Source organism: Camelina sativa, chromosome 6, assembly GCF_030686135.1.
Source record: "Camelina sativa cultivar CO46 ecotype springtype chromosome 6, ASM3068613v1".
NCBI lineage: Eukaryota > Viridiplantae > Streptophyta > Magnoliopsida > Brassicales > Brassicaceae > Camelina > Camelina sativa.
Genome location: NC_141885.1, coordinates 28,104,385 through 28,118,315, shown reverse-complemented (window position 1 = coordinate 28,118,315; position 13,931 = coordinate 28,104,385). Strand labels below are relative to the sequence as shown.

Genomic DNA, 13,931 nt, shown 5'->3' with positions numbered 1-13,931 from the left:
AAATCGTTAGTATTATTATCTTTCTAAATCAAACAGATATGATAAATTAAGTGTTAAAACTTAAAATGGTTATGAAATTACGTGCCAATATTATAATTTGTCTTATATATATATATAATTTTTTAAAAACAAAAATTTATGGAACACAAGTTGTATTATACAATAAACTCCTCCCAACCTCTCACTAGTCATTACATAAACCAATTGACAAAAAAAAATTAAAAAAAAACATAAAGACAAAACAAAATGATTAATTAATCAAAATAGGGATAAAAAAATGAAGTAAATAATAATACTGGAGTAGCGGAAGGTTGTTGTTGAATACTAGAACGAGTTAAATGGTACACAACATCGAGATCTCCACCTTCCATTTTCAACATCTCAGATTTTAATCCGACGGTTCTTAGTCGTTCTTCTACTACGCAAAAAAACACCACCGTTCCGTTCTGTTCTGTTCTGTTCCGTTCTCTCTCTCTGTCACTTTGGTTTCTCTTTTGTCTCTTTTAACACTTCTTCTTCTTCTTCTTCTTCTTCTTCTTACCTTTGTTTTGTCGTCTCTGCTTCTGCTTCTTCTTCTTCTCATTCTTACGTTTATCGTTTTCTTCCAATTTAGATCTCTCTTCCTTTTGATCCGATCCGTTACTCGCTCTATGTTGCATCAATTTTGTTTCTGAAAGTTTTGATTTTTATTTTGTGTTTGTGTGGGAGATGGGGCAATGTTACGGGAAGGTTAATCAGGGTAAGCAGAATGGTGAAGAAGAAGCTAATACGACTACTTATGTAGTCTCCGGTGATGGGAATCAGATTCAGCCTTTTACTCCGGCTAATTACGGACGAGCTAAGAACACTCCTGCTAGGTCTTCGAATCCGAGTCCTTGGCCTAGTCCTTTCCCTCACGGATCAGCCAGTCCTCTTCCTTCCGGTGTTTCTCCTTCTCCGGCGAGAACCTCCACTCCGAGGAGGTTTTTCCGACGGCCTTTCCCTCCGCCTTCTCCGGCTAAACACATTAAGGCTTCCTTGATCAAAAGGCTTGGAGTGAAGCCTAAGGAAGGTCCGATCCCTGAGGAGAGAGGCACTGAGCCTGAGCAGTCTCTTGACAAGAGCTTTGGTTATGGCAAGAATTTTGGGGCTAAGTACGAATTGGGGAAAGAAGTGGGTCGAGGGCACTTTGGTCATACTTGTTCTGGTCGTGGCAAGAAGGGTGACATTAAGGATCATCCTATTGCTGTCAAGATTATCTCCAAGGCTAAGGTTTATAATTTCTCCCCATCCTTTTAAAAGATTTTGGGATTACGGCATTGGTGTTATGAGTATTATTGAGTAGAGTGCTTTAGCCTTTAGTGTGATTTTTGTTTATTGCTGATGATGCGACAAGAATCTATTGGAGGGTTTTGAAACCTGCAATGAGTAATGCTTCTTACATTGTTTCGTTATTGAAAGTAAGATTCTTGGGTTTTGGATAATGGCTGTGGGGGCAGTGAATTGTCTTTTTCTTCCACCAGATTCTCTTGAGAGAAACAAACAGTGTTGTCTCTTTGGATAGGAAATTTCTTTTTGTCTGGCAGTGAGAGTTGAGTAGACCAAAATGTGAGCTTTTGTTGATTTGTCTGCATTAGGACAAAGATGACCATCAAAATAATCTGAAGTGTGAGTTACATGTACTTATGTTTTCTGAGCTTGCCTTCTTTAAAAGCGTTTATTTATTCTAGTAGTGAAGCTTGTTTTCGTCGCAGTTATGTTACGTTTTGATTACTTAGCTGTTGATTTGGATGAATGTTATGGTCTTTCCATGTGATATTTGTTGTCTGTTCCATCTTTAGAAAAAAAAGATGATTTAGAAAACATAGATAGAGAAGTCTCTGTATGGCTGCGTGGTGGGGGAGAACATAACCTGACATTCCTTTTGTCTGCATTAAGACATAATGTTTTAAAGTATGGGCATCAATTTCAAATGCTCGTGAATTTGTCTCTTCACTTGTTTGCTTATCTTTGTAATGTGGCTCGTCTCTGACACATTTTGGTGACACTTGTGCTATCTTTCTCATTGATCAGACAAGCAAAAAAAAATGATTTGTTGAATGAATTATCTTTCTTTGTTTGGCAGATGACGACAGCAATTGCAATTGAAGATGTTCGCAGGGAGGTGAAGTTACTGAAATCATTATCTGGGCACAAAAATCTAATCAGATACTATGATGCATGTGAGGACGCCAACAATGTATACATTGTTATGGAGTATGTCTCTTTCCTAATTATATGTTATCTCTTCTTCAATGTTTTAGCTGTAACATTGCTACAAGTTTCTGAAATGCATTTCTTGGAATATATCTTTGTAACCGGATACACCTTGTAACCAATTACTTATTCGATGTTTGGTTCTGCTTGACCAGGTTGTGTGAGGGTGGAGAACTTTTGGACAGAATTTTAGCAAGGTATGTCTGATCAATCTTAGGTTTTTCTCTGGCTATGTCTCCAAATTTTAATGCTGAGAAATTTTGTCATACTATGCTCAAACATTGCATTCTCTTGTTTTTAGGGGTGGGAAATACCCAGAGGAAGACGCAAAGGCTATTATCGTACAAATTCTAACTGTTGTTTCATTTTGTCATCTCCAAGGAGTTGTTCATAGGGACTTGAAGCCAGAGGTCTGCTTTTTCTTAAACTTTCCCTCTCTGTACCTCCAGTAGCTGTACACATGATTACTAAACACTCTTATTACCTTGTTCAACAGAATTTTCTATTTACATCTAGCTCTGAAGACTCAGACTTGAAGCTTATTGATTTTGGTCTCTCAGACTTCATCAGACCTGGTAAGAAGTGTTATACTTGAGGCATTCTCACTATAATTTCCTTTTCACTGCCTAATCGTGAAATTTTGTTTAACTCCTTCTCTATACAGATGAAAGGCTAAATGATATTGTTGGAAGTGCTTATTATGTTGCCCCAGAAGTTCTACACAGATCATATAGTCTTGAGGCTGATATATGGAGTATTGGAGTTATTACATATATACTCTTATGTGGAAGCCGCCCGTTCTGGGCGCGGACAGAATCTGGAATCTTTCGCACAGTGCTAAGAACTGAACCAAACTATGATGACATACCTTGGTCTTCTTGTTCATCAGAAGGTAAAGAATTTGTGAAACGACTTCTCAACAAAGACTATAGGAAACGAATGTCTGCAGTACAAGCATTGAGTGAGTTTTTTTTCTTACACATATTACAATTTATATGTATTTTTTGATTCTTACAGAACTTTTTTGATGTCTTATTTTCAGCTCATCCATGGTTACGGGATGATAGTCGTGTGATTCCTTTAGATATTCTGATCTATAAGTTGGTCAAAGCCTACTTGCATGCAACACCTCTTAGACGTGCTGCTTTAAAGGTGTCGCCTCTCTTCTCTTTTCTTTTGGCAGAAAGTTCCCAAAGATTAAATACATTACTCAGTGTTCAAGAAAGCGGTCTAGGTGGCCGCCTAGGCGCCGTCTAGGCGCTAGGCGCTCAGCAGACGCCTAGATGACCGCCTAACCCGTTTAAAATTACATACATTTTATTTTAATATTTATTTTTGATTTTTAAATTACATATAATTAAATTATTATGTTTTATATCTATATATGTAATTATAAACATTTATATGTTGTTAATATAACTTAAATAAATAGATTTTTCTTACCGTTGTTTATAATTTATAATTTTTTATTTTTATAACATATATTTTAATATAATTATATATAATGTTTTATGTTGTAAACGCCTAAACCGCATAAAAATCGTTTAGACTCCGACTAAGCGTTCTAGGCGCTAGGCGTTGGGTCACCGCCCAGATACCGCCTAGCGCTTTCTTGAACACTGACATTACTAAAGGTGTAAAGAGTTCATTTTAGTATATTGAAGCAGTTGTAAGTTAAATAATTGAATGCAGGCACTAGCGAAAGCATTGACCGAGAACGAGCTTGTCTATCTAAGAGCACAGTTCATGCTCTTGGGACCAAACAAAGATGGAAGCGTCTCCCTCGAAAACTTCAAGATGGTAAGTGCTTAACATGAATGAAGGAGCCTTTTGGTGACATCTGGTAACTTAATTTTCTTAACTAAAAAAGCTTTTAATAAGCTCAAATCCTCGCAGGCGCTTATGCAAAACGCAACAGACGCAATGAGAGAGTCAAGGGTTCCTGAAATTCTGCAAACGGTGAGAAAAGAGCATAGTTTACAAAAGATGAAACAATGGTTTGGTTTCTAATGATCATCTGTTTGGCAGATGGAATCTCTAGCGTATAGGAAGATGTATTTTGAAGAGTTTTGTGCAGCAGCAATTAGCATCCATCAACTAGAAGCTGTTGAAGCTTGGGAAGAGATTGCAACCGCGGGTTTCCAGCATTTTGAAACCGAAGGAAACCGAGTGATCACAATCGAAGAACTAGCAAGGGTATGTTTGTTATATAATTGTAGTTCCCTCATCCATCGAGAGAATCTGTTTTGGTTTCGAAAATTTAATCTGATGGGTTTATCGAAACAGGAGTTGAATGTGGGTGCGTCTGCGTATGGACACTTGAGAGAATGGGTAAGAAGCAGTGACGGGAAGCTGAGTTACGTTGGGTTCACTAAGTTCTTGCACGGAGTTACTCTTCGTGCTGCTCACGCAAGACCTCGCTAGTCCCCCTTCTTCTCTATTTTTTTTTTAGGTTTTTTAATATTTTTGTCTTCATCAGAACAGAGTTAAACTAGACTTCTGAGGGGTATTTTCGTCCGTTTTTTTTTTTTTTTTTTTTTTATCATATCATAGAATTTCAAAATTTTAAGGTACAGAAAAGACCAAGATGAAAAGGAGACAAAAAAAATGTGCATAAGGTAGATGGATTTAAGTGATTTTTTTTTTTCGCAAGTATATTATTATATGAACATATATGGTTTCATGCAATATTCATTTGGAAAATATATTATGTTAATTGCTTTTTACATTTTCTCATGTATTTCTTTAAGCTAATGACTTCATCATCTCCATTAGGAGGACCCCATTACATTATATGACAAAATGCGACTATTTCGAAGGGTTCAAAAGCAAAAGACGACAATAAAGCTACGCTGTCCTAATCACCAAAATTTAAAAATGAAACGAAAAGTTACAAAACAACAATTAGTGATAATTTAACCCCCCAAGCCTTTGCTTTTTTCTCAATTGGTGCCGACAATCGAATCATAACCATTTATTACACAAATCATGATAGTGAGATGAGTGGGTTCGATCGTACCCATTAGTCTACGGAAAACAGGGAATCTACATATACCCACTTTATCTTCTTCTATAAATAATTTGATTTCTTCTTCTTTACGAAACTATAGTCTATTTGTGTTTCACAAGTAAAGATATTTTGTGCAAACTTCACTTATTAAATCTAATTTTTAATTCTATAGAAGATATATATATTAGAAGTGAAGTAGTACTACTGCGCATAATTTTGGTAGAATAATAGTAGTATATAATCTTCTTGGTCGCATTCTTTTTGTTAGGTTTTGTGATTGGTGAAATAGGATCTTTGAAATTAACGCATGAGAGAGTAAATGACTCTGTTAACATTGGAAGGTGTAGATTCTCTTTTGATTTTATAGTCATATGAAATTTAATGCTTCACAGGACCAGCCGTTACAAACTTACAATGGAAGGTAAAAGGAAATACTTATAAACATCAAAATAATTTGAGAGAATCTCTCCTTTCTTTTCCTTTTTTTTTGTCTATATCTAAATATCTAAAATAAAAGAAGATTTTCTAATATCACAACATTGTTTCAAAAAACGAATACAATGTTTATGCTTTATTAGTTTCCAACATTGGCAATAAAAATCTCATAATGCCACAAAATTTATGTTTATGAAGACTTTCATATATAAACGATTCGTGAGCCTAAAATTTTGTGATATTTTAGAGTATTTCCTTACAGATTTTTTTAAAAAAAAATGGAATTTTGTGTTTTCAGTAAAATACGTGTCTAACAAATGCAAATTTCCAAAATGTGTCATCTTCTTCGTGTCTTTGTGATCATCGTCGTCATGCTTATCTACAATCTATCAAAAATGGGATAAAGCAATAAAATAAAATAAATTCAGAAACAATAACATTCTTTTATCTTGAACTCCATAAAACTACAGAAAAACAAAGATTCGACAAATCGATAAAACTAAAAAGATTCACTTCCTCTACGGGTTAGGCCTGTTTTGGCTCCACAACTCCACAAGATTAAACATAAAAATATTAAAATTTGAACACATACAAATCACCACTCATCAATTTATCATCATCATTCATCAGGCTCGGAAACATCCAACAAGATGATGATACTGGTCACGGCCACCATGATGGTTGTTACCATTATAAACCGATCTCTCTCCATCAATCAAAGCTTGAACGTAACGAAACTCCTCCACGTGGCAAGGAATTGTGATGGTGCCCTTTTGATCAAATCCATACTCGTCTTCTGCTTCTTTCAGCAGCTGCATGAACAATGGATGGTTAAAATACAAAACAGGAACAATAAATCTCTGTTGCTCTTCTCCTTGAGATCCCACTTTGATCGCTAAACACCCTTTTGGAACATCTTTGACTTTGACTGTTTGTTTGCGATGTAACTGGAAGCTCTTCAGGGTTTTTTCTCCGGTACCCATGATTTTTGAAAACGTTTGTTTAAGAAAAAAAATTGAAGAAACCAAGAAAAAAAGATAAGCTCTCTTTTTTTCTCGAGGAAAATTAGGTTAGAAAGCAGGCCATGGGTCTTCAAGTGTGAGAGATGTGATTTCGAGAGAGCTAATCAAATTGTTCATTTTTTTTTTTTTGTGGAGAGTAGATGAATGAAAGAAACACAAGAGGGTGTTTGTTTTTATAAAGAGAAGGATACACTAGTGTTAAAAAAAAAAAAAGTCCATCGAAAAGATACGAGACGCTCCTATTTTCTTATTCAGCTTCTCATATATAAAAACAATGGTGGTATTAAAACAAATCCTATTTGGTTGTCATTTGTTCTATAAAATTGTAACCAATTAGCAATAATTATGATGTGACGAACAAAAATAGCAATAAGTAAGAAAAAATCAACGATAATTAACTATAATATATCAAAGAAACTCTATCGAGTGACACTTTTTATATTACAAATGTATGTATACAACAAAACATTATACAGTACTTAAGAATGTGAAGTGTGAGACTTAAAAAAAGGACGTCAAATTTTATAAATTAATAGTACTTTCTTTCATAAAGTCATTTGTTTTACATTTTTTACCCATATTTAAAAAAAAAATATTAACATTATTCTAAATATACTGCTGTAAAAGATTTTTAAGAAACCGCAAGAAATGTATGGACTCCGTTGTTGATTATGCGTCCACAAATAGTTTTAAGAAAGTTAATGTGGTCAGCAACTAGTAATGACTAATGAGTAATGGCGACCAGTAGTTAATATTGGGTTGGTGACTCAAGAAAAGGGTAGGAATTTTAATTAAGTACTAAACCGAGTAAATTAGTCAAATTAGGCGACAATTTACTGTTTTACCTAAAACCAGAAGCACAATGCATGTAATGGCGAAAAATATATCATCAATTAAGAACGCTAAAAGCGTGATCAAAGTATGAAAAGGAAATTTGAAACTGACTAATTCTCATATACTGTACGTATTCAAGAAATTTTCAGTTACAGAATCTGGCTGGATTTACTTTAACTATTTATCATACCAACAAAAATGTTCGATATGATAGTAGAAAGAAATTATTTGAAACTCACAACTAAATTTAGGAGCCGAAATATGGAAATGGCAAAGAAAAATTACATTGCTAATAATTGGCACAGTGTTGATCAATCGACATATTTCGTTTTGTTAAATGGAAAATACGTGTAGTCTGAAATTTTATATTTAGTATTGGAGAGGCTTAGGTATTGTTAGTTATAAAGAAACAGAATCAATGTCGTCACATGATGGAGATTGGAGACGTGATGATGTATCATATACCCATTTAAAAAAATCAAAAATATTGCTTCTATATATTTCTATATTATGCAATATATCTTGTACACACACTATGCAAATCGATATCTTAAACTTGCAAAATATATACAGAATTATAGATATATAGATAAGTCATGATCCAAAGTCGGGGACAATTCGATGAACAAGACGCAGCCGGTCTAAGACATGTCCACGTATAAAAAAAACTTTTTGTTTTCTTTGTTTTGGTTTTGGTTTAGGTGTAAACTATCTTTACAATTTAAAATCATTCAATATTCAAAATAGCACTTAACATCATCAACACGATTCGGTTAAGCAAAATCTAACGGTCGATTGGATCAACGGTTTAAGCACAAACCGGCCGGCTTGATTCCGGAGTTACTTTCTGGATGGATTTTGAATTTAGGGGAAGTATTGGTTTAGGATTTAGAAAGAATTTTAATGACTTTAAAAGTTAGGTAAAATATGTTGTTATTCAATCAAGACTTTTAAAAACTTTTTAAAAATTTGGTGTTATTGGTTGTGGATTTGTAAAAAATTATCTAAAATCTTGATAAATCTAGTGTTATTGGATTAAGAGTTTTATAAAGTCATTAAAAGTTATATGTTATTCAAGTAAAATAAAAGAATCTTGGATTGTTAATGAATTCAAATTTTATGTTATTGGTTTAAGATTTTATATTATTTCCTTCATAACAAAAGTCATGAAAAATCTTTCATCAAATAGAAAGATTTTACAAGATTAGAAAAAACAAATCATCAAGATTTAAAAAAACTTCCTAAACAATCTTTTAGAATCCTTCATTTTAACTTTCAATTTTCTATGATTCTAACAATCAGCGAAAACATACTGTCATTAAAATTCTTTCTAAATCCTAAATCAATACTTCTCACTTAATCTTTTTTCAAGATAGATATTGGCATTTGGCACCTTCGTGGAGCCTTTTATTTCTTGTTGACAAATCTATAATTAAGGCAGTAACTAATGAAAACGACTAAATTTTTGAGCACATAAAAACACACAATTTGGGGAAAGAAAGAATATTCTATCCTAATATTTTATATGCTCAATGGTACCACAGCTATGAATTCGTACAGATAGAGTAAACGTATCTTTAAAAAAGTAAATGGTTATCAATTTCTTGACGAGTTGAATAAAAAACGAGGCCGTCCAAGTTGGTGGTATAGTGACATGATGGTAGCGAATACTTATTATGTTATGTATATTGAAAAGAAAAATACATAAATCATTAAAAGATATAGAAAAAGAGGCCGGCACATGTCACTCTATCAGTATCTAGAACCAGAAGATAAAATTAAATAAAAATAAATATCTTAGATCCTTTTTCTAAATTATGATAGGAGAAAAGAAGAAAATGAGAGTTGATCATTTTTATGTATATATAGAGATAAGATAAAGCAGAGCACACTAACTACAGTCACTTTGTGTCAAAATGGAGACAACGATATTCAAGAAATGTCAACTTTGTGGGACGGGTGTGGGTCTCTCGACCTTGGATTATACTTATTTTATCGTTACTTTATAATTTTTTCCCCGATTTATGTGCATGCAGAGCAGGCTGCGGAAAAATATAATTTCCTCTATGAGTTTTACATATACATTTTATTTTTCAATTCATGATTTAATTTTATATAAAAAAAATTGTTTCTTAATCATACATGTTCATGATATTTGTCACCTAATTTTTTTTTCTTTTGGTAAACTATTCCATGCATGAGAGACACTACGAATGGGTCGTCAAGTGGGTCTCTTTCAATGTATTAAACTTTCATCAAAATAATTAGGAAAAAAAAAACAATAATGGGCCACGGTTAATTAATTGTTGTTACTTGTTAGATAAGTCAATGTGATGGCCTGTCTAGGGCCTCTATTAATTAATCGCTGTTAGATAAGTCAATATGATGGCCTGTCGAGGCCCAATAAAATACACATGGTCTATATACTTTATTATTTTTATATTATGTCAATAGAAAATATCGAAAGATGAAGGAAGAAGATACGGGAACAAATTATAGCAAGGACTGAGGAGACAAATTAGATTATGCAATATTACACACACATTACATGTTTTACACTTTAAAACAGTCGGAAGTTCAACATTTAAACAAATACATCTTAAATTAAACATTTAAACATCCTACCAAAAAAAAAAAAAAAAACATTTAAACAAGAGGATATGTGGAAGTTATTTGACTATCTCTCCGTTGTACATGGTAGGCTTCGTCTGATTTACAAATATGTGGAAGTTGGTTAACCGTATATTAATCAAGAGGATAAGATTTGAAGAACAGCTCTATCGTCTGAAAAGTTTTTCATCACACAAGTGATTTTTTCTAATAAAGATGCATAGTTAAAGGAACTCTCCAGTACTCTACGAGCATGTCATATAACATACGATAGAAATCATGTATTAGCAATTAAGTGATAACGATATATCATAGTACTATATAGCTCCGTATATACTAAGTAAAATCCGAGACTGATTCATATAAATAAAATACATTTTACAGTGAGAGCAACTTAGAAGGAGAAAGAGGATAAAATTCAAGCTCTTAATCTTCCCATGCAAAAGCAACTGCAGAATATTTCCTTACATATATGGCGTAAAAACTCTCTTTTCCATCACCATTCATGACCATGAAGATCCAACCTCATAACTTAAATTTCCTGACAAAAAAAGAAAAGAAACAATCATAGCAAAATCATAGCAGGGTATATGGAAAAATGTAAAACAAATGTAGAAAAAGGTTGTAATGATGAAACTTTTCAGATTCCAAGAGAAGAAAGAAAGTCATATTCTTTCATCATTACACCAATCTGCAAAAACCGGAAAACTTTTTTTTTTTCAACAGTCCCCAAAGACCCATTTAAAAAAAAAAAAAAAAACTATTTATTCATGCAAACAACATATAACGCATGTAAGTAAATCCGAGAAAGGAAGGTAAAAAAAAACCTTTAACAATCACTGGGATCTGAAACCCTAAAATTGAGAAACATGAAGAACAACAATTGGAGGGAATGAAGCCTGGTCCGACGACGCTAAAACCCTAAATCAGATCTGAAAATCTGGAGGTTCAAATATTAGATCGAAAAAGACCCAAAACATGAATAGAGCGAGCTAGAGTCCTCGAGCCAGACAACATCCCCCTCAAAAGAGAAAGCCCCTTCTTTGAATCGTGATTAGAGAAGAATCTCAATCTATAGCTAGGGTTTGTGATTATCTTTTATATATCTCTCACTCTCTCTGTTTGTCTCCCACGAGACCCGGCTAAGATCAAGGGAGAGGCAGAGAGAGAGATCGAGAGGAAGAGATAAGTGAGTGGTGATGATGGGAGCGAATGAGAGAAAATGAGGTATTTATAAAGAAAGTGAGTAGTGGAGAGCCCAAACAAAGCTATACAAGACAAGAAACATAGGTGTTTCTGGTCCCACTCTCTCTCTCTCTCTAACATATGTGTGGCTTTTCAAGTTTCAAGATCTTGCAGTAAAAAAACGAATTTACTTTTTGAGACACGTCATTGGATTTCCATTTATTATTACTTGTTAAAGCAAAAATAAAATCTAAGTTCCCATCCCTTCTACCAATTCTATATTGAGCCTATTTCCAACGGTTTTATGTACTTATGTAATATTATAGTTACAAAATTAAATGGTTGAATTGAAGTTTATATTTCGATGATTTATTTCACTATATTCGGGGTCGATTCAACGGTAACAAATAAGTTATGTTTATGTTCAATATGAATATAGATCTTACTTATATGTTAATTTTTCTAGATCATATTACTTTTTTTTGTTTTAAATGATTCAGAACCAAAATACACTTTATGCATGTTTAGATATCAGTCTAAGTTCGTTATTGTAGTTTAAAACAGTGTCGGCGTAACAAACACTACATAAATATATGCCTAAATTCGTTATTACAGTTTTAAATTATGTTGGCGGAACTAACCCTACATAACGACAATATGTACTGAATCTATATCTCCGATTAATGCGGAATCACAAGTGAATAAAAAGTCGATTATGATCAATCATTGATTTAAATTAAGAATTTAATTTGTTTTTAAAAGATGTTAGATGAATATTAATTTTTCATTAAAAATATTAAATCTTTTTAGATATTATGGAATACAAATGTTTAACTAAATATAAGCTTTCTATTATATTTTTTCTTACTTCAACCATCATATTAATTACAGTATCCGAATTCTATTTAATATCTCTTGCAAATTTTTAAAAGTCAACACTATCTCTAATTGATCTTCCACAATTATATTATACGACTAGCTGTTACCCACACAAATTGTTCTTTGAGTTCTCTGGGGTCCTTTAATGAAAAGGAACTTGAGGAATCGAGCGCGCCGTGAAAGAGAAATGGACAAGTAGGAAAAGTGCAAAGACTACTACTCACAAAATTGTGAATTATTATATTTACTACTCCGGAAATAAAACGTAAGTCTGAGAAGGAAGAGGAGTGAGTGACAATAAAAGTTAGTCAGAGGAGTGGTTGAGTTATTGATCTGCCCAATATTAGCATTCTTCATTTATTGTCTCTCACCTTTTTTCTGCCCAATATTAGTATTCTTTTTTTTTTCCTTCATCGCCTTTATTAAAATCGGCCGTTTCATTTCAAACTATCTAGTAGTATATTAAAAACGCCTCATGCAGGAATTTGGAGTATAATATAAAGGATCCTCTGTTCACTTTTAAAAAGTTATAGGAGTAAGACGTTTCGTAACTTTTAAATTTTGTCCAAAAAAAACTGTGACAAAAAAATGTAACGGAGATGAAGTTAGCAAGATATATAACGGCAAACGTTTTGGTCAAGGAGGAAAAAAAAGAAAAGCAATTATATTATGTGTAATCAATCTAGTACTACTCTTATTTTTCGAGATTTTGTGAGAGATTTTTAATCTGTCTGTGCATGTGCATTGTTTTCACGCAAACGTGTCACTTTAATGAAACTGGCAGTTATAATTGTTCTCTCTTACGCAATAATTAAGCTCATATCTTCTTTTTTTCTGTAATCAGAAAATAATATACGTGCATGTAACTGAAATTTGTACTCTGAAAACGGGGAAGAAAAAGGAGTCCACTTTTCAATGACTCGCTTTTAAGATAAAGTTAGGGAAAGTGCTGCAACATTTTCGTTTAGGTTTGCTAGTGTCCAAGAAATCGAAAATGAATTTTCCACGTAGATATAAGAAATAAGTAATAGAAACTGTGGATGAGAATGACAAATGGAGAAGACGATTCTGGCTCCAGATTTCAACGTTTTTTTTTTACTGTCTTCGAGAGTTGTGTTTTGTGTTGTGTCCGAGTGAGAGAGAGAGACGACGTAAATGTCAAATCCCTACATATCCGAACCCACGTTGTCCATTCTTACATATTCCTTTAAGAAACAGAAAATGCCTTCAAATCTAATTAATATACGTGTTTATTTGTATTTTCAAGTTTGATCGGTAATATTAATTCATAATTTTATTCTGTTGTTACGTCCCTTGTTTGTATCCTCAAAGGACCAAATGTTTATTTCTCCACATAATTATAAAAGATACTACTCCTAGACTGAAGACTGGTCAACCAAGAGAAAAGAAAACACCTTTTCTAGTCCACTCTATTCATTATACTCGTGAGTTTGAATTAATGAAAACCTCTTAAAGTTTGTAATTTTTCAGAATTTTCTACTGTTAAAACGGGAATTAATAGTCCAATGTAATAAATCAATTTGAATTTTCATTTAATGGCTTAGTAGTTAGTACATGTTGATTTTGGAACACAAATCCTTTTCTTTTATTTACGAATGCATATATAAAAACTGTATAAGATCTACATAGATTCAATTTGCATACTCTTAAATCTTAATCATATAATCTGTCAGAAAAAAGTAAATGTATTTATGTCAATT

The 13,931-nt window shown here is 33.0% G+C and overlaps 2 protein-coding genes and 1 long non-coding RNA gene across 5 annotated transcripts; 1 reads left to right on the top strand and 2 right to left on the bottom strand.

Moving 5' to 3' along the window:
* The first annotated feature begins 190 nt into the window (after positions 1 to 190).
* Positions 191 to 4,963, top strand: LOC104793648 (CDPK-related kinase 3). Of its 2 annotated transcripts, none has more exons than XM_087455305.1 (11): positions 191 to 1,251; positions 2,105 to 2,235; positions 2,391 to 2,432; positions 2,537 to 2,645; positions 2,732 to 2,810; positions 2,900 to 3,127; positions 3,278 to 3,387; positions 3,928 to 4,035; positions 4,132 to 4,194; positions 4,264 to 4,431; positions 4,522 to 4,963. In XM_087455305.1, exons 1-11 carry the CDS (start codon positions 709 to 711, stop codon positions 4,657 to 4,659), a joined length of 1,719 nt encoding a protein of 572 aa, XP_087311431.1. In that variant the 5' UTR covers positions 191 to 708; the 3' UTR covers positions 4,660 to 4,963. The 2 variants fall into 2 exon arrangements, with proteins under 2 accessions (XP_087311431.1, XP_010518347.1); XM_010520045.3 differs by having other exon boundaries at positions 2,900 to 3,196.
* A 1,140-nt stretch (positions 4,964 to 6,103) lies between these two features.
* LOC104793647 (auxin-responsive protein SAUR32) lies at positions 6,104 to 6,915 on the bottom strand. Its single transcript, XM_010520044.3, has one exon. It carries the CDS (start codon positions 6,661 to 6,663, stop codon positions 6,307 to 6,309), a length of 357 nt encoding a protein of 118 aa, XP_010518346.1. The 5' UTR covers positions 6,664 to 6,915; the 3' UTR covers positions 6,104 to 6,306.
* Positions 6,916 to 10,480: 3,565 nt separating this feature from the next.
* On the bottom strand, positions 10,481 to 11,351 carry LOC104793646 (uncharacterized). 2 transcript variants are annotated; one of them, XR_769388.3, is made up of 2 exons: positions 10,974 to 11,351; positions 10,481 to 10,837 (listed from the first exon to the last, which is right to left on the bottom strand). It is a non-coding gene; the product is annotated as an uncharacterized LOC104793646 (long non-coding RNA). The 2 variants fall into 2 exon arrangements; XR_002032533.2 differs by having other exon boundaries at positions 10,481 to 10,687.
* Positions 11,352 to 13,931: the final 2,580 nt, after the last annotated feature.

Excerpts from the sequence above, each read along its gene's own strand:
- LOC104793648 (XM_010520045.3), top strand. The coding sequence starts at position 709 with ATGGGGCAATGTTACGGGAAGGTTAATCAGGGTAAGCAGAATGGTGAA. Across the intron at positions 2,236-2,390 it reads AATGTATACATTGTTATGGA|GTTGTGTGAGGGTGGAGAAC; the intron begins GTATGTCTCTTT and ends CTGCTTGACCAG. Across the intron at positions 2,811-2,899 it reads CTCAGACTTCATCAGACCTG|ATGAAAGGCTAAATGATATT; the intron begins GTAAGAAGTGTT and ends TTCTCTATACAG.
- LOC104793647 (XM_010520044.3), bottom strand. The coding sequence starts at position 6,663 with ATGGGTACCGGAGAAAAAACCCTGAAGAGCTTCCAGTTACATCGCAAA.